General features: G+C 40.2%; 1 protein-coding gene across 7 annotated transcripts in view; it reads left to right on the top strand.

Annotated features, from left to right (window-relative positions):
* LOC117400527 (histone deacetylase 9-like) overlaps positions 1-23,636 on the top strand; it is a 148,030-nt gene that overhangs the window by 79,369 nt on the left and 45,025 nt on the right. For 3 of the 7 annotated variants that reach the window (XM_059021979.1, XM_059021978.1, XM_034000623.3), the window contains one exon: positions 17,961-18,023. The exons of 2 other annotated variants lie outside the window; for them this stretch is intronic. In XM_059021979.1, coding sequence (XP_058877962.1) covers positions 17,961-18,023 — 63 coding nt within the window. Of the gene's footprint in view, positions 1-17,432; positions 17,580-17,953; positions 18,024-23,636 lie in introns of those variants that run through there. 2 more of the 7 variants (XM_059021981.1, XM_059021980.1) reach the window with 2 other exon arrangements.

Genomic DNA, 23,636 nt, shown 5'->3' with positions numbered 1-23,636 from the left:
AACTGTATCTACATACAAGGCTCTCTGTGAGACAACCTGCCGTACTAAACTTAGTGGTGTTCTGCAAATGGTAGCTTTGAAGCAAACAGAAACTTTTTTTTAATGATATAAAGCTTATACTTCATACCTGTGTGAAATAATTAATTGCAAACTGATTCATTTTATTATAAGCACATATCGAATTTGTCAGGTTTAATATGCACAGACATTCCAAAAAATAGGACATTTAAATAACTGTAATGAACACATTAATAGTAATTATTAAGTATGAAGTGTGTTTATTTGAAAAACAAAAATGTGTTTCGTACAAATCTATATTTTTCTCGGCAACAATAGTGTTAATTATGTTCCATATTGTACAGGCACTATCAAACTCAAAACATTCTTCCCCTGTGAAACCAACCAAGACGACATTCATTGGAACAAACCAAGCCTGTTATCAGAATCGGGAAAAGCAAAGAGTACATTCCCTCATTAACACACACACACCCCGTACTGTACATCACCTAAGATAAACACGGCTATACTAAACATCACTTAAATCATACACAGAGCTCAGCTGTTGATAAATGTATCTGTTTGCCTATTAGTTTCCATTAGAAAATGTGTTAACCCTATTAATAAATCGGCATTTTTTAAAATACATTGAACTGACACATTGTGGGGAGCTTTAAATTTGCAACTTATCACTGACTAAAATATGTCTGGTCATTTAGGCAAAGTTGTATTGTCCAGTTCTTTAATAACAGAAATTAATAAGCACATTTTCTTACTGAAAAGAGGCCATTGTTTTCTCTCCCTCAGAGGATTCAGCTCAGCTCTCCTTGTTCTGCTTTCCAAACATTGTTTCAGATTTATGAACCTAAAATGATTGCCTTTATAAAAGTGTTTTGTGTGTGTGTGTGTGTGTGATTTGATATAACCCGTAAAGTTTACTTTATATCACCCAGAAAGTACAACAGGAAATACCAGAGAAAGCTAGACTCAGTAACCCAATAAAACCTGAGAATGCCGGTCATTAGCTTTGGAGCCCCTTCACATAACACATTGGGAAGTAAAGACTAATTAGTTTTTGGCATTAAAATAACAGTTTAAATGCTTTTATATTTTTATGAGGTTCACTATAAGGCAGGGGAAAAGGACCTTGGAATTACAAAATATTGGCGTTATACCTTAGATTCCCAGCAGGCATTCTAGCCTTTGATCCACTTATTACAGTTTGCTCAGAGACTTAATTACCATATCAGAGATAATGAGAGGCCGCTTGTGTCATGAAGCCTGTTTCTGATTTTCGCACATAACAAACGGAACCCTTTCTCCCTCCGTTTTGGTAATGTTTTTAAACATCGGTTCTTCACAAAACCCAAAACAAATCTAATAGACTGTCATTCTTACGAGCAGTTTATTTACTGTAAATATCCACAGACCAAGACATAGCCATTTTAGAACAGTGTGGCAGGCAGAAGCCCTGCTGCTGTAAATAGTGTGTGTGTGTGTGGGAATGTAAGGTTGGCAGGGATGGTGAGTGCTGTGATTTTTGTATTGTTTTTGGATAATTTGGTCAGTGAAGGTGAATGCCTAGCTTGACCGCAAAATAGTTTTGTTTAACCTTTTATTTTGGTCATTGATCCTGTTTATTTGTTCCTGTGTTTGTTTGGGCCGTCTACTTTTCTTAAGAAGGCTGTGACATATTTTAAGTTAGTGGTGTGAACAGTTGCCATTGCACAGAAGTTTCACTCAAACCTGAGAGCAATTTTAATTATCCCCTGCAGGGTATGGATACATGTACCCAATGGAGGTGGTATAGTGGAGGTGCCAGAGTGCACATCTCGCATTAGTTTTACATTTATCTACAGTAAGCCTGCCTTATCTTTATCAGTTACACTGGTGGTTTAAATTTACATTACAATCGACTGGTTTCACAAACCCTGATTAGCACTAATCCTGAACTATGTAATTCTTTAGGTGAGGTAGTCAAAGGCTAGAGCTTATCAGGGTCTGTGCAACCAGACACAAATGTTTACATTCCAATATGTGTATTCAAAGTAGTGTTTTTTTCAATACAGTACGCCTGCCTAACGATGAATTACATTTTAAAATGAAGACTGAAGAGTGCAATCAAAGTTTTTCAAACACTTTTGAGCTTACTATTTAAATAGACTGACTGTGTCAGTGAGCATTGGCACTGAGGCAGTATAGGCTTGTGTAGCCATACCAAAATCTGAATATCCTGGATTTATCTTCCTCCTTGGTATTATAGTTAAACCAATATTTTTTTATGAAAACCTTGTGAATATTTTTTTGTGTTCTGAACTACTGGACAATCTGTAATGTGATGCAATATTTATCTATGTTGACATTCTACAACAATCCCCAGCACAGGTTCTGGTTTCACTGGGATTTCTGGTGCCTGCTTTGGGAATGGCCAGTGTAAGCATTCTTGACGTCAGTCGGGTACCTACAGCTCTGCTGTATCTAGGCAGCCAGCAAGGAATACCTTCTACCTGAATGTGTTGATGCCATGATTGCGGTCTCCAAGCAGCCGAATGAAATCCCAGGTGAACCAGGCTCTGTGCTGGGTATTGAAACAGAACCTTAACATATATTAGTAAACATTCATACAGGATTGTATTTGAAAATAAAACTGCAGGTAGATTGAGCGATAAAATAACTGTGAGTAATGTGTTTATTTTAACAAATACTACGTGGAACAATATTATAAAGATTAGCTTTTTTCTTTGATTAACCTTACAAAAGTTTACTATAGTGTACCCTGTTTAAAACAAACCAAAACAAAAAAAAAAAAAAAAAAGTGTAATAAAGCATAGAAAAAGTATTGTGGAGATACTTTAAAGCCCATGTTAATATGGCAAATTACAAATCAGTGTGCTAATGCATTAAACAACATACAATAAATGCATAATGTTAACTAAAACACAGTAACTGTACTTGAGAAAATCAATCATGGTAACAAATTGAAATTTTAACTTGTTAAACTTTTATGGGAGCTGAAATAACTTTATTGAACATATGGACATCAATCCGAGTTAGTCTTGCACTTTAACAATGTGTTTTTGGCCAACGAAGACTTGTCTACAAGACCAGAGGATTTGGTAGTCCTCCAGAATATTTGTCTGACAGAAACTTGTTTGCTTTAATTACCAATTAAGATATTAGTAGTTTACAGGCTTCTTTAGGTAAGGTTGGTAATGAGAACATTGTAATCCAATTGTACAGAAAAGATCTCTGATGGCATGACCTCTGAGTCTGGCATGGAAGTAATGGTAAGAAGTAGTGTCTCTAACAAACTACTGTGACCAAAGTAACCGAGTCTGTCTTTTAAAACAAATAAATATGGCAAAGCTTATGATATACTGCTTGCTAATTAAAGGGTTTCCTTCTGTCCACATCTGACTGCGTTTGTTTGACCTTTTGTTTTTAAAAACCCTCTTTGAGGTTGGTATAACTGTAACTGCCCTTTTTTAAATTAGGAAAGTTCTAGAAGCATTTTGCTCCTCCCCACTAAAAGTTGATGTGATGGAGATGCCTGATTCCCTGGCTCTAAAAGTCAAACTGAGTGCCAGCCAATGTATTTACATATGTGGTTAAATGCATGAATAGGGCTAAAGAAGACAAAGGCAAGTGGTGACGCATGTAAGATATAATGGGCTGGCCAGGGGTTTAGCGAGGGTCTGGTTTGCTGGGTCCAGACTACTTATAATACTAATTAAAATCCAGCAATCCACCATTTATTCTTGGTGTAAAGATCAGTAGTACCGGAAGTCCCATTATAATGCTGTTGTCGGTCTCCATAATTAGGAGACCGTGTTATTTGTGTTTCGCCATATAACGTATATTGGCATTTTTGTTCCCGAAATGATTTACAATGCCCACAAGCCAAATTAATATTGTAACATACGGTGGAAAATGAAGGAATTGGACGCACACAAGTTGCAGGTACTTGAATCCATGGTTTATTGGGACGATTATTCCTGGCCCTGTTAGCCTGGGCCACACCAAAAACATCAAAAAAGTCTTGCACTCTCACAGCAGCAGATTCACACAGCAGCTTGTCTCACTCGGCTCTGCCAGCGCTAATGTGGGCACCCCACCATATGCCTTCATGTCCCCGCCTCCCTGTTGATGTTCCTGCAGAAACCAAGCAAATAAAGCAGAGTCTAATTCAGTGTCTTTAGCGCAGCACATTTTTTTTCCTACAGAAGCCCTCCTTTAGAGTCAATTTTATCAAGAAAACTTCTTAGTTTTTCTTCGTCTTTTAGCCATCCATGCAATATAGGTTCTACAACATTAATATCTTTTGAAACTGCTGCTTGAGTTTCACCTTTTCACTGACCAGCTTTATTTTAGGTTTACCCCAGCACCAGCATGGGGTAAGGTGATCTGCAAGTGAAGGTGCTCCAGTGCAGGGACATTGTGTGGTGATGTGCAGGGGTAGGTGCTCCAGTGCAGGGGCGTTGTGTGGTGATGTGCAGGGGTAGGTGCTCCAGTGCAGGGACATTGTGTGGTGATGTGCAGGGGTAGGTGCTCCAGTGCAGGGATGTTGTGTGGTGATGTGCAAGGGTAGGTGCTCCAGTGCAGGGACGTTGTGTGGTAATGTGCAGGGGTAGGTGCTCCAGTGCAGGGACGTTGTGTGGTGATGTGCAGGGGTAGGTGCTCCAGTGCAGGGACGCTGTGTGGTGATGTGCAGGGGTAGGTGCTCCAGTGCAGGGAGGTTGTGTGGTGATGTGCAGGGGTAGGTGCTCCAGTGCAGGGGCGTTGTGTGGTGATGTGCAGGGGTAGGTGCTCCAGTGCAGGGACATTGTGTGGTGATGTGCAGGGGTAGGTGCTTTGGGTTGTAATGCTGACTCTGTTGCTTCAGATCCCGGTCTGCTACTCTCCTGCAACAATACAAAAACAAAACACAAGTGCAGTGCTCCAGGCATGTTAACGTTTCAGTGTAAGGAGCCGTACTCACGTAGCTACATCCCATTTATACTGCTAAACTCCTCCCTGTGATCGCTGCAGTGACACCATTGAGTTGGCCTTACCATCAACCTTACTTAGCGCCCTTCCTGGTCGGGAGGTAGCTTTGCAGCTCAGATTCCTTCTCTCCCGTTCACATATCCCACCCCTCAGAGTGAATCCGAAGGAACACTCGGCTAACCCTAACTCCCCAAGAAAAATTTAAAAAATCATCATTGATGCTCTTTACCCGCACAATGCTTCACTCAGAAGTCAAAGGGTTGCAGCGCCAGATACCATGAGTTATCTGGGCGTTCGTGTCCTTCATCATATTTAACCACTTAAGAGGGACGTGGTCCGTAGAGGAGGAAGGGACGTCCCAATAAGTAATATCGAAGAATGTGTGTTTAATGGCCACTCTTTTTCGATGATGGAGTAGTTTCTCTCCCTGGGCACCATTTTCTTGCTCAGGTATAAAATGGGATGCTCTACTCAATCTACTTCTTGGGACAGGACAGCCCCCAGACCAACGTTGGAGGCGTCAGTCTTAAGGATGAACTCCTTGCTTAAATCTGGTGTAATTAGGATGGGGGGCTTGGCACAGTCTCCTCTTTGGATGGCCCCCTGACACTCACCTGTCCACTTCACTGAATCTGATGCATTTTTTCTGGTGAGATCGACCAGGAGGTTAATTATGGTGGAATACTCAGGGATAAAGTGGCGATAATAGGCTGCTAAACCCAGTAGTGATCTCACCTGAGACTTGGTTTTCGTTATCGCCGCTTCCACTAAAGCCTGGACTTTAGAGGCTACCAGCTTTACCTGCCAGTTACCCATAATACTCTCTTTTTTGCCAAATGCGCGCTTACCGAGATTAGCTGTTAGTCTTATTTCCCTCAGAGTGTAGAACAGCCGAAAGTCTAGCAAGATGCTCTTTCCAGGTAGAGCAAAAAACCACCACATCATCAATATAGGTGGCTGCATATCTCTGATGTTGGTACAGGACCTGGTCCATCAATCTCTGGAAGGTCGCTGGGGCTCCATGCAGTCCAAACAGCATGGTCTGGAAATGAAACCGCCCATCTGGGGTAGAGAAAGCAATTTTTTCTCGCGAACTGTCAGTTAGAGGAATTTGCCAGTATCCCTTTGTCGAGATAAATCTCACCTTTCCAAGTCTGTCTAGGAGTTTGTCCACTCTGGACATAGGGTATGCATCAAACTTGGTGACTGCATTCACCTTACAAAAATCCACACAGAAACGAGTAGTGCCGTCGTTCTTAGGAACCATGACTATAGGACTGTACCACTCGCTCTGGGAAGACTGAATGACTCCCCCCTCGAGCACTGCCCTCACACTGGCAGGCTGCATCCTGGCGACCTCCTGGGATCCAGTGTGGTCTCTCCCTGACCTTGACACCTGGCCCATTCCATCAGGGGTATGACAACTTCGTAGGCTTTATTCTAGGGTGCATCTGTCAAGGACATATGCAATGCTGCGGTGTGGGCTACTCCCCATACCTTTACTAGGTTCTACAGACTGAATGTCGTGGATCCTCAAAACCCTGCCTTTGGAACTAGTGTTAAGGGCAGCTTCCCAGTCGACCCTTACAAAGGCATAGTTGAGTTTCTCCATCAATTTTTTAGCCCTAGCTACTTAGTATTGAGGTTCTGTATGGTAATGCACAAGGCAGCCATTCGGCTTAGCCTTGTAACATTCCAGTCGTTCTGCAATCTTGTCCTTGCAATGGCTTTGGTACTGGTTACATTTCGTACTTAAAAGTAACCTTCATGGTTGCTGAGTCCATGATTTCAGCAGACCTGAACAAAAAATGACGCTGAGATCTGTGAGTGCAGTGCTTTTGTGCCCTCAGGGGCGGGCCAGAACGTCACAGCCTCTGCAAGCAGCTTTGTTATATCATATTCAGGTTTCAGGGTCTTTAGGAGATAAATACCCATATGGCAATGGTTACATTTCTATTTCAGGGAACCAGGGTTATGATGATAACCTAACGTTAAAAATTTCAGCTTCATAACGTGGACTAGCATGTAATCTCGTGTGATCGGGTGACACGAAACAGACATTTTAGGCTTATAGAATTGTACTTATTTAGTGGTAGAAATGAGCAAATGGAAGCAGATAATGGAAGCAGATGAGGAGGCAGTGTGGTCCAGTGGTTAATGAAAAGGGCTTGTAACCAGGAGGTCCCCGGTTCAAATCCCACCTCAGCCACTGACTCATTGTGTGACCCTGAGCAAGTCACTTAACCTCCTTGTGCTCTGTCTTTTGGGTGAGATGTAATTGTAAGTGACTCTGCAGCTGATGCATAGTTCACCCACCCTAGTCTCTGTAAGTCGCCTTGGATAAAGGCATCTGCTAAATAAACAAATAATAAAAGATAGGTTTGGCTGAAGCCTTCAAAAAGAGCAAAAATCTCTCTTCTGATGGTCCAGAATGAAAGTAAGAGGGCAAAAAAAAAATATTAAAGGCAGTGGAGTTTTAAGTGCCAAAAATATGTTGGCAGCTTTGAATGTTACTACTGCATTATCTGAATTCCGCTCCTCTTCCAGGATAGAGCACATTTGAAGTTGAATTTGTATTTTAATTTTATCGGTGTATTTCTTCTATTAATATTATACATTTTCATAATCAACACATAATTTCCAAGTTGTGTTATTATTATTATTATTATTATTATTGTTTTTTTGTTTTTTTTTTACTGCCTGTTTTGTCACAAAAAAAAGTTTATACACCATGCTTAGGGGGTGAGTAATGATTACATTAGTTGTAGTGATTGTGAGAGTAATGATTAGAAATGGATCTCAGCATAAATTTGTGAGCTAGTTTTTTTCCCCTAGGTTAAGCCTGTATTTCAAATAGGTTTATTTGTACCTTTTATTGTTGTCGTGGACTGTTTGGCTGCTGCCAGTGTAGTTGCTGTTCTGTCTCGATGGTAGTGCGCCACGTTTATTCATTTTTAGAAAGGCAAACAGTGATGCAATTTGATTACAGTTTTCTAATGTGACAGTGTAGGATCCGTGAAACTCAGGAAAGAACAAAAATGGAGCACTCTGATTGGCTGAAACACTTTCTAGCATGGTGATGCAGCATCGTTTTCCGCATGTTGGTGTGGTTCAGGTTTGTGTACCGTGTGAAATATTTCTGGAGCGTTCGCTCAGGTGTATCAGCAGTGTATGCTGTTTCTTAACTTACATGAAAACTAGAGTTGGCTTACTGTTCTGTAAATTCATATTTGATGTTTTGAAATATTCTGATAACGTGTTTTTTTAAAAAAAAAAAAGGCTCAATTTGTCTGCAAAATACCCTGGGCATGTCAAATATAATTTTACCTTTGTAGTTTATATCATAGATACATGGTGGAGAAACTGTTTAAAACAAACTAAATGCAGCCAAACCGCATCATACAAATATGAAATGAAATCACAGTGTAGCCATCTTTCATTTATTAATATGTGCATTAGTATTGTATCACAATTGATTTAATATAAAAATCTATGAGCATTGTTGAATGTTCATAGACATATAAAACCAGCACTCCCCTACATTTCTTTAATTGCTTCATTCTTGCAATGCTCCTCGTAAATTGAAATGCTCCTGGAGTGTATACAGTATGTGAACAAGTGCCCTACTAAGGCAAAACACTGAATACTAATACCAGACATGTTGCAACCACAACACTAAAAATGAGCTGCCAGTTCTCTGTTTGTGGCTTGGGGACAGGTCAAAATATGGGAAAAGATGAATACTTTAAAGTCAAAGGGGCTGGACAAGTGTATTATTTTTCCACTAGCCTGGGAGGAAATTGAAGGCTGCAATGTAACTTTCCGTAAGTCTGTGCTTCACCACCCACATGTTTTTGACACTTACTCGGTCCAGCTTGTGCCCATACAAGTGGCTTCCTATCAGGCAGCTTTGAGTTGTATTTGTAGATTCTGTAGTTTTGGCATACATGGAAATTAAAGCAGTGGCTGAAACAAATCACCTTTCAATAAAAAAAAAAAAAAAGTCTTCTGTATCGGCTTGTGTTTTGAGACTGCAGAAATTGTCACTCAGACCTGCATCTTGATAACCGCTTATTTATGATAACAACCTTTCTGGGGGCTCGTTCTTACAGCTATCAGAAGCTTGGTGATACACTCTTGCATGAAGTCTGCCCTTTCATGGGTTAACCAACTGAACTGCTCACTCCAAATTTGATCAAACTTTGCATGGAAATGCTACAAAATAAACTGTTCCACAGACCAGTATTGACACTTGATTGTAAACTTTTTACAGAATACATCTTGGATTCTGCAGTTGATGAAACTAGCTTTGGGCATTTGTTATGACATGCTGTGGATGCAGGTCATGGTGACCTACTTTTGAGATCCTAAGATGGGTTAGTGGAGGGTTACTGACATTACATCAGTTGTAAGAATGTGACAGCACCCCCCCCCCCCCCTCCCCCCCCCAACTCCTGCCTCCTAACTTTCTAATTATGAGACGTGAAACTTTCCATTGTGACTATGGAAGCAAAGCATTAAGGAGTAGGTTTTAGAAAGAGGTGAAATGTCACCTTCTGTTATTGAACATAATCAGCTAATGGAAGAACAAACTACTGAAATCCTGCATGATGGTACTATGAAAACATGTTCGTCTAAAATTCAATCTAATTTACCTATTATCAAATCACCAAATCTGTATTAAGTACAGGCAATGCTAAATAATCTTTATTTTATACAGTATGTAGAAGAATATTTTGAACCCACTATAGTAGTGAAGAGTAGCATGCCTCTTGTTTGGCTGACTACCCATTGATAAGCAAAGTGTCTTCTTGGCAAAATAATGCACAGAGAGAGCAGAGTTGTGAATTGGAACATTACATCTGGGAATTATACTTAAGAGCTGTAAAAAGGAGATTGTTCTAGTTAGATGCATATTTGTGCTTAATTCACAAATTATGCAAGATAAACCGGCCAGTTATCAAATGTTAGTAAAATGACACAGGGAAATAATCCTATAGACTGCAATACATAATCTTTTTAGATGATGATTGTAGGCTGGAAGTGGACTTCAAAGGAGATTTGTACAATAGTTCTTCACCTCCTTTCGTTTGCAAAGTTAGAAACAGCACAACTTCAACCCATCTGTTACTGCATTTTCCTTATCTTCAATTTGACACTTGTCAGTTTAACCCTAATCTTAATCCCAAACACTCCTTAAATAGATAGTGCTGAAGTAATTCCAAGTCTGGGCAGTGCTGTTAAATTTACTTAAAGGTACACATATGTTTACTAAGAATATGATACACTTACTCATGTAGTTTCTCTAAATAGCTGCAATCTCATTTTCTTTAGCAATGAGTAGAATGTGCTAATGCAAGTGTAGAGTCAGGCACAAACAGACGTGTGTGTGCCTCAGTGCATGGAATTGACAAAACTATAGTGACACTAAAATATGAGCAATTTTGAAATTGGACACAGGTTTTGTGATGCAGCCAAATAGTATAAAAACTACAGGATACTACAGAGTGCTTTTGTCTTTGCTGTATGGGGGTGGAGCGGTATTTAGTCTATGTTTATTTGAAAATAAATTCCATTAGCGCAGACCAATGAAGAAAGAGTAGGAGTCAGAAGTTAACTTCCAGTCTTAGCAATATAGATCGTTACGAAACACAGGTGTGAAAAATGGTCTTTATATTTAAGAAAACAATTTAAACTTTAGAAACATATTATATTTTAGATCACTTCTAAAGTTTATGAACCCTGGGTGTAGTGGCAAATTAAATACCAACTGAGTCAATGCACATACTAACTAATGTTTATTATTACTTGAAGTATAAAAAAAGTATACTAACTCAGGTGGCACAGTTAAATAAATTAATTGAATTATAATAATGTGACATTCTCTGTGTTTATCCGTGTTTTCTTTTGTTGTGCTCCATTTGTTAAACACACTGTGTTATTACTGTCACTCTGGGTATGCTGTGATGTGAGTGGCTGTTAAAATGTTTGTTCTTATTGGGTCAAGTTCGAGGGTAAGGCCAGTAGAATGTGTGTGGGGTTTCTGCACCCTAATTTGCATATAAAGGGGCTGTACCCGCCAGTCTTGGTCTTGTGTTCCTGGAAGCAGCGCTGCTGTCAGAGCTGTGAACCTGCCAGCGAGAGCACCATCAATAAAAAAGCATCATTTTCCCAAGAGGGTCGCCACTGTTTTTCCTCTGCCTTGCCGAAACGCTACAATAATGACACATTTCCCAGTGTTTTGCACTTAACTTTTTCCTCATAAGAAATTAAAAAGTTCTTTGTGAGGGTCAGTGTTAACAGTAAACACAATGAATTAGTTGTGGTAGGCTATAGTATAAATAAAAAGGTGAAAACTGAAAGGTTAAACATTTCTTCATATTGTTGGATAATAAAAACAAACAAACAAGGATGTGTCAATTTTCACAGCCTTGGGCATTTCTATGTACTGTGTGTAAATGTGTGTGTATATGTGTGTGTATATACAGACGTGCTCAAATTTGTTGGTACCCTTACAGCTCATTGAAATAATGCTTCATTCCTCCTGAAAAGTGATGAAATTAAAAGCTATTTTATCATGTATACTTGCATGCCTTTGGTATGTCATAGAATAAAGCAAAGAAGCTGTGAAAAGAGATGAATTATTGCTTATTCTACAAAGATATTCTAAAATGGCCTGGACACATTTGTTGGTACCCCTTAGAAAAGATAATAAATAATTGGATTATAGTGATATTTCAAACGAATTAGTTTCTTTAATTAGTATCACACATGTCTCCAATCTTGTAATCAGTCATTCAGCCTATTTAAATGGAGAAAAGTAGTCACTGTGCTGTTTGGTATCATTGTGTGCACCACACTGAACATGGGCCAGAGAAAGCAAAGGAGAGAGTTGTCTGAGGAGATCAGAAAGAAAATAATAGACAAGCATGGTAAAGGTAAAGGCTACAAGACCATCTCCAAGCAGCTTGATGTTCCTGTGACAACAGTTGCAAATATTATTAAGAAGTTTAAGGTCCATGGAACTGTAGTCAACCTCCCTGGGCGCGGCCGCAAGAGGAAAATTGACCCCAGATTGAACAGAAGGATAGTGCGAATGGTAGAAAAAGAACCAAGGATAACTGCCAAAGAGATACAAGCTGAACTCCAAGGTGAAGTCACGTCAGTTTCTGATCGCACCATCCGTTGCTTTTTGAGCGAAAGTGGGGTCCATGGAAGAAGACCCAGGAGGACTCCACTTTTGAAAGAAAAACATAAAAAAGCCAGACTGGAATTTGCTAAAATGCATATTGACAAGCCACAATCCTTCTGGGAGAATGTCCTTTGGACAGATGAGTCAAAACTGGAGCTTTTTGGCAAGTCACATCAGCTCTATGTTCACAGATGAAAAAATGAAGCTTTCAAAGAAAAGAACACCATACCTACAGTGAAACATGGAGGAGGCTTGGTTATGTTTTGGGGCTGCTTTGCTGCGCCTGGCACAGGGTGCCTTGAAATTGTGCAGGGCACAATGAAATCTCAAGACTATCAAGGCATTCTGGAGCGAAACATACTGCCCAGTGTCAGAAAGCTCTGTCTCAGTCGCAGGTCATGGGTCCTCCAACAGGATAATGACACAAAACACACAGCTAAAAGCACCCAAGAATGGATAAGAACAAAACATTGGACTATTCTGAAGTGGCCTTCTATGAGTCCTGATCTGAATCCTATCGAACATCTATGGAAAGAGCTGAAACTTGCAGTCTGGAGAAGGCACCCATCAAACCTGAGACAGCTGGAGCAGTTTGCTCAGGAAGAGTGGGCCAAACTACCTGTTAACAGGTGCAGAAGTCTCATTGAGAGCTACAGAAAACGTTTGATTGCAGTGATTGCCTCTAAAGGTTGTGCAACAAAATATTAGGTTAGCGGTCCCATCATTTTTGTCCATGCCATTTTGATTTGTTTTATTATTTACAATATTATGTTGAATAAAAAATCAAAAGCAAAGTCTGATTTCTATTAAATATGGAATAAACAATGGTAGATGCCAATTACTTTTGTCAGTTTCAAGTTATTTCAGAGAAAATTGTGCATTCTTCGTTTTTTGTGGAGGGGTACCAACAAATTTGAGCACGTCTGTATATATATATATATATATATATATATATATATATATATATATATATATATATATATATATATATATAAAGCTAGCTAGTGTTATACAGCAGAGCCGTGTCTACTGGGTATCCAACACAAAGTGAGTTATCAGTCATTTACACTCATGTTGCTTTTGACATAGCATATATACATTTAAGTTAGGTCATACAATCGTTGATCAATGTACAAAGATCTGAGGAAATTAATAAAGTTGCATAACTCTGTGTACTGTATACATTGTTATAAATAGTTATTTGCTGATCCCATACATAATTTGAAAGGCTGGAGTGTTGAGATTTCAATAACGTGGATATTGTTTGTATATGATAGTTTTATAAAACGGCAGTAACATCTAACCAGGAGTAATGTCTAACCACGGTCCCCCCCATTTGCCATCTGCATACAGCTCAGGTGGGCAATACATATGTAACTTTGTGTCCTGCATACGTCATTAAATACTGACACACAATGAAAACACAACAGTATAAGTTTTCCATCAATAGCTCATTGGGCATATACATAATATTATTTATATTTTAAATAGTGAGCAGATAGTTTTGTTGATTGTTTGAGTAGTATTGTTCCTTGGGATAACAAAATACTGAGCTCAAGTCATGTGATTTCATAAAAACACCAGGTGCCAAAATGAGTCGATTTAAGAATCGGTATAAATAGCCATTCAAAAAGACATGATTTTAATTCACGCAAGAACAACGAAAGATATGACCATACCCAGCTTGAGTGATGAAGATCGCCTGGTTGCTATCAGCATGATTGAAGGCGGCCTGTCTGTGAGAGAAGTTGCCTAGAGAATGAGATGTTCTGCTTCAACAATTGGCAGACTAGTCCAGAGAAACCAGGAAACCGGCTCTGTGAGGGACAGGCCACGTCCTGGAAGGCAGTGGGTCACCACACCGGCCCAGGACCCTCCACATCTGACTGATCCATCTGCGTAATAGTTTTCAGACTGCAGTGGTTACAGCATGAGAAATTCCAGGAAGAAATAACCCGCGCATCAGCAGAATGACTGTAGCTCGCCGTCTGCATGAAAATGATTTTGTGCTCGGAGGCTGTTCAGGGGTAAGATGTTGACAGCTGAGAGACGAAATCGCCGTCTTCTGTGGGCCAGAGAACATCTGAGGTGGCGGCAGAGAGAGTGGTGGAGTGTTTTATTCACCGATGAATGCCATTTTACCCTTGACAGACCTGACGGAAGACAGCATGTATGGTGACGTTCTGGTGGCTTGATGTGGGGGAGGAATCTCCTTTAACACAAGAACACCTTTGGTGCAGATTCAGAGCAACCTTACTGCTCAGCAATACATTGACGAAGTCCTTGAGGCAACAGTTTTTCCATTCCTGCAAGCCAATCTGGAAGTGTCGATTTTCCAGCAGGACAATGCAAGACCACACAGTGCTAGGATTACAATTGCCCAACTTCAAGAAAACAAGGACGAGGTCTTGCCGTGGCCAGCTTTTTCTCCTGACCTGAGTCCAGTAGAGTCCCAATAGGTCTGTGGGACCAAATCGCCAGTGCCGTCCACAGGAGACAACCGCGACCAGCCAACCATTACCAGCTGGCTGCAGCTGCACAGGAAGAATGGCGGAACATCCCACAGCAGTGTATCCAGAGGCTGATCAGGTCTATGCGTCAACGCTGCCAGGACTGTGTTAATGCTCAGGGAGGTCATACCCGATACTAACTTTGTAATGTTTTCATTTTGACAGTTTCATACTGAAAACATCTGATTCTTTGATCTGTATTTTTGTTAACATTTTCTGTGATTTTGTTTATCTATGATTACAATATTTGATTAAATCCATTAGACCTCAGTGCTGCATTTCTTTTGTGCATCAGTGTCTATCTATCTATCTATCTATCTATCTATCTATCTATCTATCTATCTATCTATCTATTCAGTTATTTGCTAATTCAATACATCATTCGAAAAGGATGTTCTTTTCACAGCATCACTAAAGTAAAGGTATAAATCACATCCTTTCCAATACAGCTTTTATGATGTTTCTAAAGTGACACTTTCATACATAATAATGCTGCTCAGAAAAATGTCCTTGGAAACTATGTTGTGTTTCTGAAATGGAGAATCCACCCACTAATCACATACGTAATCAAGCTGTTCCTTTAAATAGCCCTCTTGTCTACACCTCCTTGTCATTTCTTTGTTTGGTCCTCCTCTTCCTCCTCCTCTTCCTCCACCTTGCAGCGCACCTTGTCCAGGGGGAAGGTGGCCCAGAGTGCCACTTGTTCTGCCCGCTGGCATTACTTATCATTTAATCAATAATCATTACATTAGAGTTTGACCAGCATATCAGGGCAGCTGTCGAGCTCCAATGGACAAGGCCATGGGTCAAATTATATTACGTTTGTTTATGGGCATGGTCGTTTGTCAAATTAAATAAAGAATAGTTAATTTCAAATCTTGTGGATGTCTCCTTTCTGAATTAAGTAATATAAAGCCCACACTTAATAACTGTGTGAAATAATGTCAGATGAAAAAGAACGAGGCAAAGCATTTCACCAAAATAACATTACAGGGCAAAGGCGGCATTTTTTTTAAATGTATTATTTATTTATTTATTTATTTATTTATTTATTTATTAAAATTTGAAATCGGCAATTTTTTCTCATTTTCTCCCCAATTTGGAAAGCCCAATTATTTTTTTATTTCAACCCGGCTTACCACTGCCACCCCGGAGCTGACTAGGGAGAGACGAAGACAGACACACAAATCCTCCGAAACGTGTGCTGTCAGTCATCCATTTCTTTTCACTCTGCAGGCCCGCCATGCAGCCACCTCAGAGCTACAGTGTCGGAGGACCACGCAGCTCTTGGCAACTTACAGGCTACTTACAGTCTACAGGGGTCGCTGGTGCGTGGTGAGCCGAGGACAACCTGGCCAACCTAAGCCCTCCCCACCTGCGCGGCGCTCAGCCAATTGTGTGCCGTGCTCTGGGAACTCCTGTCCACAGTCGGCAATGGAATAGCCTGGACTCGAACCAGAGATCTCCAGGCTATATAGCGCATCCTGCACTCCACGCGGAGTGCCTTTACCGGATGTCCCACTCTGGATCCCTGTATTATTTTTTTTAATCAAATTCACGGTCAAACGTGTTTTGTCCAAGAGTTAGAGGCTTGGCCGGTCATCAAAATCGGGTCCATCGAATTTGATGGTCAAATATGCATGATATAATTTCCTTTGCAATCTTATGTGTCCACCAGACCATATTTTAATAATACCTCAACCATACAGAAGCCCAGTGTTTTTATACCAAAATCCATTTTTAAAACTAAATATAATGTTACCGATATTAAACACATGCCCTATGCTTGGTGGACTAGTCATACAAAAACATTACTAACCTGGATGATCCCTTTGCTGGTTGTTGCATCCACCGCATGTTCTTTGTGGTCTGGACTCTGGAGTGATCAAGCTGCAAATAAGTAAGCACTGCACAGCTATGAGATTGATAACTGGATTATAAGTAATCATTAAAGATTGATAATACTGTATTGTACTTGAAACTGCTATTCTTTATTTCTTTGTTGTATTGGTATATTAGTAAATTCATTTGCCTGGACTTAATGTGTCATTGTAATTAAATATGTTATAACCATACACTCAATCTATGATAGGAAAGAATGAAAACACCTACAAAATGTTTCAGCATAGATTATAAACCACCAGAGCTACACCCCACTGAAACACTCACTCTATGTAAAAAAAAAAAAACATGTATATAAAAACATACACATATGGATCTGGCTCAGCAGAGGCAGGGTCAGTTAAAATATTATTAATATTATTGTTTTAAACCATAGATGCATTTTACAGTAATAGGGATGCCTGAAAAATGGCATCTGTATATTATAGTATGTTTGTGTATGTAATAAGAGTTTCCTATCAGTGAAGAATTCCCAAAGGCCCAAGTAGGGTTACTCATTTTAAATGCATGTTGCACACATAATAGTACACTAATATAAATCGACAAACCTTGTAAACCTTAACATCAAATCACCTCTACACCTACTTAAATTTAAATCATTCTGCTTTAAACTGATGGGACACTGCTCAATATTAAATACAGTAAAATAAATAGATGCAATTGTTAAATGTAATTGGCCCTGCTAAAGTACAGGAACAAAAAACACTGCCCCTTTACACAAAGATGTTGTGGCTGCCTGAAAGACAGAGACAGACAGCTGTGTTTGCAGTGGTATTTTTAAACGCATTAATACCGCTCCAATCCCCTTGCCATGCCTGACCTATTTTTGGCTCAGGCTGGCCATTGTTCTATTTTTGTCGCCTGTGGGCCACGTTGTTGTTTCTTCATATGTAAATGAGTTGTCATTTGCTTCAGCCAACATCGCAGCGAGGGGCAGAACACACTTATCAGAGCTGTGGTTGAGTTGACTTAATCCTCATAGAAGCCTTTGGGTACCTGGAAACACTTAAAAAATAAATAAATAAATATGTAAAAGATAGCAGTTCTCTCTCATTGAGCTAGGGTTAGAGAAAAGGCTTTCTTTGCCAGCTTTCAGCCTGTGGGAACCCAAGGAGCTAAAAATACTCTGGCAAATTGCTATTTTAACCCTGTCTTAATTGTTTTTTTTTTCTCTTCTGGTACACTGAGAGAGAAAGTCATTAATATACTATACAAAAAAGGTAGATCTACTTCTCCTGGGTAGCTACAAGGCTGGGGATGGTCCATTGTGACTGCTAGAGCAGGGTTGTGATGAATCTTTCATGTAGCTGAAGTGAGGACTGACTGGAATATGCTGCAGACAATTTACGAGAGTGAATCGTGTTTCTCCTCAGATGGGGTTTCTGGACGAGAGCAGTTCTTGGCTCAGCACAGAATGCACAACATGATCAGTTCAGGTAAGCAGTGACAGCTTGTTTCTAATCAGCAGAGGTTCAGGGGCTCAGGGCTTGTCACATACTAGCAGTGGTGATGATGTGTCTTCGCTTTTCTTCTCAGTGTTTTTGTATCATCACTATATTTTTGTTTATTGTCACAAACCTTTTCAAAGAAGAGGCTACAGTGAAGTATCAGTTGTAGTTGGGTCTGTGTTCTTTCTCTGTACTGGTACCCCTTTGAGTGATACCTTTAGTTTGAGTTTGCTATTGGGATGCAAACTTTTGTGGTTTAAATTGTGTGTGTGTGTGTGTGTGTGTGTGTTATATATATATATATATATATATATATATATATATATATATATATATATATATATATATATAATTTAGCTCAAAGACCAGTTTGTATCACTGTATGCCTGTTGTGTTTATTAAGTTACGTGAGACTGTATCTATGAGTGAAACTGTATTTATTTAATATGTCGTTGTTGTTATTATTATTGTTATTATTAGTCGTACTAGTACAGTCACCACTTGCATATCCGACCCTATAAAATGTTGACTTCAGTGATGGTTAAACTAGTGTGACACATATCTGAATTTCATTTTGGCCTGTTCCAACCCTTGTCCGTTTTTTAGGGAACACAAAAAAGATACAATGTCAAAAATACATAGCTGAAAGGACTGTGTTTTAAAATAAGCAGGCTTACATTTAGATGTACTGTAGTTGGTTTTGTTGGTACAGTAATATATTTAACAGAAGAAATATTTTAATTCAGAACTTTATGATTTTGAAAATATCACTTGCCAAAAGAGACCACTGTGGACACGTGGACTGTAATACAGTACATACTTTTAAATCAGGTACGTATTGTAGCAGTATGTGAAATTCCACATTAACAACCCATGATATGATGTTACATATATATATAATGGGGATTGATTTTATTCTTAATACAAGGGCGGTAAAACATGACTGACGTGTATCCGGGTAACGGATATCCAAGTACTGACTGTAGTAGTAGTAGTAGTAGTATTTACTGTATTTACATGTATGTAACAGCATGGTACATAGTTTTAGCTCATACATGTACCTCTATGCACAGGCATGCATGTTTGACCTTTTGTTAAGTGTCAAATTTAACCCTGGAATCTGTAGCTGCATGACTAGCTGGTATTGTATTACATGTTGTTGTTATTCAGAGTCAGTATGTGCAATTTAGAATATTAGAATAACACAAACCTGTTTTAGCCTTTCTTTTCAATACCAAAAAGTTGCTCCTTTTAAATGCTTCCTTTTATACAGAGAAGGACAATGACATCACCATGAGCAATGCTATCTTATCTAAAGATGATTCACACTGCACTTTACAGGTAGCTTCATTGAAGTGCTTTTCTTTAAGTTGTTGTGGGGAAAAAAACAAATACATGTCAGGAAGCGCAGTGGGAGTGAGGGTTTAAAAATCCCAAAGTTGAAATAAATCACTGCATGCAGCCATGACTAAATAGCAAATGCCTATTTTTTAATGCACCAAAAGAAAATAACATGTTTTTAACATTCTTCAGAGCAGAACTAGCAGGGGCAGCTCAATGATCAGTATATGCTTAAGCTTCCCTGAACTGCAAGCTTCTGGCTGTTTGGACTGTTTCACAAACAGTTCTGTGGGTCAGCTATTCTTAGGCTTGTTATTTTCAGTTTATGGCATTGCAGTCAGATTAGACAGTTAGGCGTTATCATTCCATCTAAGCTGCCTCTTAGTATAACTGTATACCGGAACAGTTATTTATAGAGAGTGTGTGTTCTGTCATTTTTCAATGTTATTTCTAGCGCTTTAAGAGTGCAAGCTTTTTTTTAAAAAAAAAAAAACCACAGGCTTTTACCACGAGCCAGAGCAGTGTGATAACCCTCTATTGGGATTTAATCAATTTCAATTTTAGGTTTCAGAATGACTCAGTAAAGTGTGTTTCTTTCATTCACTTTATTGTTTTTACATAGTTAAACAAATTCTAATGGTTAGAACCTACCTGTAGTTTAAACAGATAGTTATTAGTCAGAACACAGTTAGAACACAAAAGGCCAGTTTTAATCGGTATACTGCAGTACAATGAAAACTGAACAGTACATATTCCCTGATATGAAAGTTAAGTAGAATAACAAGAGTTAAAGGTATGCATACTACAGACATGCATTTTATACATGAAGCATAATGGAAGTGCGACGGGACGGCTGCAGGGGTGACGTCACACCAGGAAGTAAACACAAACAATGCCATTGCAGGGCGAATGAGACACAATGGCGCTCCCCATTTATTAAATAATAATGCAAAAGAAACTGCGCAATGGCCAAAATAAACAAAACACTAAACAAAACACACTAATAAGTATCCCAAACATAAACAAACAACTAGCAATAAGCACACACACACACACACACACACTGTACAACACAGATTACAATAATAACACCCATCACCACAACAATCACAACAATATATACAATAATAACACAAATATTTATAAGGGGACGGGGCACCCTGTCACACATGCCCCCCCCTTGTGCATAGCACACATGGCCTCAATGGCCACCTCCCCCTTAAAGTCCCAGAAGTCCCGCTCAACGTTCTGGGCCGTTAAGCGAGGCTTCAAGGGACCCACAAGCAGCGATCCGGGCCACAGACTGGCTGACAGTGGCAGTGCTGTCAGCCGCAAAGCTGGCCGCGGTAATGCTGTCAGCGGTAATGCTGACAGCGGGGTGGCACACTCCTGCTGCTGATCTGCTGCTGGTGGCAATGCCGACAGCCTCCCAGCTGACAGCGGAAAGGCTGTCAGTGGAGCCATTAATGGCTCCCAGGCTGGCTCCAGCCCCAGCAAATCCCCAGAGGTCAGCAGCAAACGACCTCCAGGGCAGGCAACTCCTGACAAAAGTGCACGGGCAACCCCAGGCGGTGCAGAGCGGGCAACCCCAGGCGGTAGCAAACTGGTAACCCCGGGCAGTGACAAGCTGGCGACCCCAGGTGAGGCAGAGCTAGTGACCCCAGGTGAGGCAGAGCTGGCGACCCCAGGCGAGGGCGAGCAGGCCTCCCCAGGCGATGCAGGCTCGGCAGCCCTAGGCGGTGCAGGTGGGAGCTGTGGATAGTTTCCCTCTGGTGGTGGAGGCAGGAGCAGTAGGTAGTCGTCCTCTATCACTGGGGACTGATGTGGCTCTCCCTCAGTCACAGGGAACTGGTGCAGCTCTCCTTCGCTCGTGGGGGACTGGTGCGGCTCTCCTTTGGCCACAGGGAATTAGTGCAGCTCTTCTCTGGCAACAGGGAACTGGTGCGGCTCTCCTTCGGTCACAGGGGACTGGTGTGGCTCCTCCCTGGGCCCTGGTGTGGATGTGGCTCCACCTGATGGGACTAGAGATGGCGAGGCCCCTCTCATGTCCGCTCTCAGGTAGTCCAGCACCATGACTGTGATGTCTTGGATGGACGCTGAGCAGCACTGCTGTTCATCACTTCCCATCTCGGGCCCACAGGAGGTTGACCACATCGGGGAGGACCTCCTCGACATTCCTCTCAGGCTCCACCAGCCAGTCCCAGATTCCCTCGGAGGAGAGTGGACTCGTCTGCCCCGCAGCCAGAGGGTCCTCTCCCACTGACGCCGGATGCTGGGGCTCCTCCCTCTCCTGCCATGCGTTGTTCTGGCTGAGGGGAAGGTGCCTGACCTCGCCACACAGGAAGCACCAACCTTCTTTATCCAGACAGGCGAGGCAAACGTCCGGCATATCAGAGACGCGGAGGGACATGTGACCAGCCCTGCACTGCTGTTGGTGCGCCTCCTCCTGCTGTTGTTGTTGTTGCTGCTTTCTTTGGCCGTTTCTTCCAATTTATAATCCTTTTTTTTCCCAAAAAAACAATTTTTTTCAGAAAAAACTCTCTCTCTCTCTTTCTCTCTCTCTCTCTCTCTCTCTCTCTCTCTCTCTCTCTCTCTCTCTCAGGAAGTCATTAGTAAAACAAAGAAAAGTGACACGTCAAATGTGGTAAAGAACAAATAATAGTTTTAATAATTTCCTGCTCATCTCTTGAGGTTTTAGTTCTGATTTTCATGTCTCTTGAACACATACTGTGTTTAATTGTTTCAAATAAAAAGTGGGGATGAAGATTGTTTTTGGGTTGTAAAAATTATCTTCTATCTGACAGTTAACACATTGTTGTAAATCATAAGGGGACCTCGTTAAGCTCACAATCGCTAAGCTGCAAAGATACATTTGGTTAATAGAATATAGTCCTGCCACAGTCTTGGAAGTTAGTCTAGTTTAGTTAGAATAGGGCTATTTGTGACTAGAGAATCAAAACACACCCATCATTTGTAACCTAGTATTGATCAGACAGATAGCCTTTTCTATTCAATGTGAACAAGCAATGGATCTAAAATCATGTATGTTTTCATTACATTTTTACAAAAACAGTAAAACAGATGAGTGTGACTGCACTTGGTAATATTTCTTACTGTTTGTAGTTTTTATTATTATTATTATTAGTAAAAAATAGAGTAAGAAATGTGATTCAGTGCAGTGGGGAATATCCTGGTGAGGGCTGTTTCTTACACATTATCAGGCTTTTTCCTGTAGTACCCCAGTTTATACACTGAATTATATTGTAGGTACAATTGTGCTTCAATGAACATGCACAGGTTCTGGTGTTTGCATTTTGTTGACATTTTGGCCCACAATTGACATCAGTTATCATGCATAGAATAAGAGGTTCAGTATAGTAAGCTAGAGCAAGTTCTTAGTGAAACCAGCAGTTACGGTACATTGGTGGAAGCATTTAAACATGATGGAAACAATTAAAAAAGAAACAGAAAATGAATAATCATTAGTTATTCCTTAAGATGTATATCCAAGTACATGGAACTTATGTTGGAGGTATCCAATTACATTTTGTTGCTACAGTAAACTTGCAGAAAACAACATATTGTACGTCCTCATCCTTAGAGGTTAACCTTGAATTTTGAGAAAAAAGGTTGTATCAAATCATATAAGCACATTTCCCATTTGTAAATGTAATGATTCTTCTGCTGACTTATAAGGCTACACATGGCGCCTTCATGCTTTTGCTGCCCTACACCTCTGGACATTTTCTGCATGCACTAGATTTCCTAGACAATATACATTTACTTAAAGTAGAGGTCAGCACAGGTAGAAAATCTAGAACCAGGTACAGTCGGCACCGCTTTATCGGGACGCCTTGGGAGAAGTAAAAATATCCAGAATAAGTAGATGTCTCAATTAAATGAGAGGCATTTGAGACAACATTCTAAATGAAAAGAAAAAGAATACTTAATTTAAATACATAATTTAAAATACAAGCCAAGTTTTTTTTTTATTCCTAAACAAAATGAAATCGCCAATTTTTATTTCTACATGACATGAAAAATAATGCAATCACATCTTATCACAAGGTGAGGCACCTGCGATGTTGACATGCCAACTTTCTTTGCAACAGCAGCCTGAGAAACCACAGGAGACTCCTCCTTCTTCAAGAGTTCAACATGGTTTACGCAATTTACACAAGTCACAGCGTAATCACGCACTCACTGCACTGTGCTACGTGAACCTGTCTTGCTCTGAAAAGCGATCTCCGTTCATCATTT

Source organism: Acipenser ruthenus, chromosome 4 (assembly GCF_902713425.1).
Source record: "Acipenser ruthenus chromosome 4, fAciRut3.2 maternal haplotype, whole genome shotgun sequence".
Classification (NCBI taxonomy): domain Eukaryota; kingdom Metazoa; phylum Chordata; class Actinopteri; order Acipenseriformes; family Acipenseridae; genus Acipenser; species Acipenser ruthenus.
This window is presented reverse-complemented; position numbering and strand designations above follow the sequence as displayed.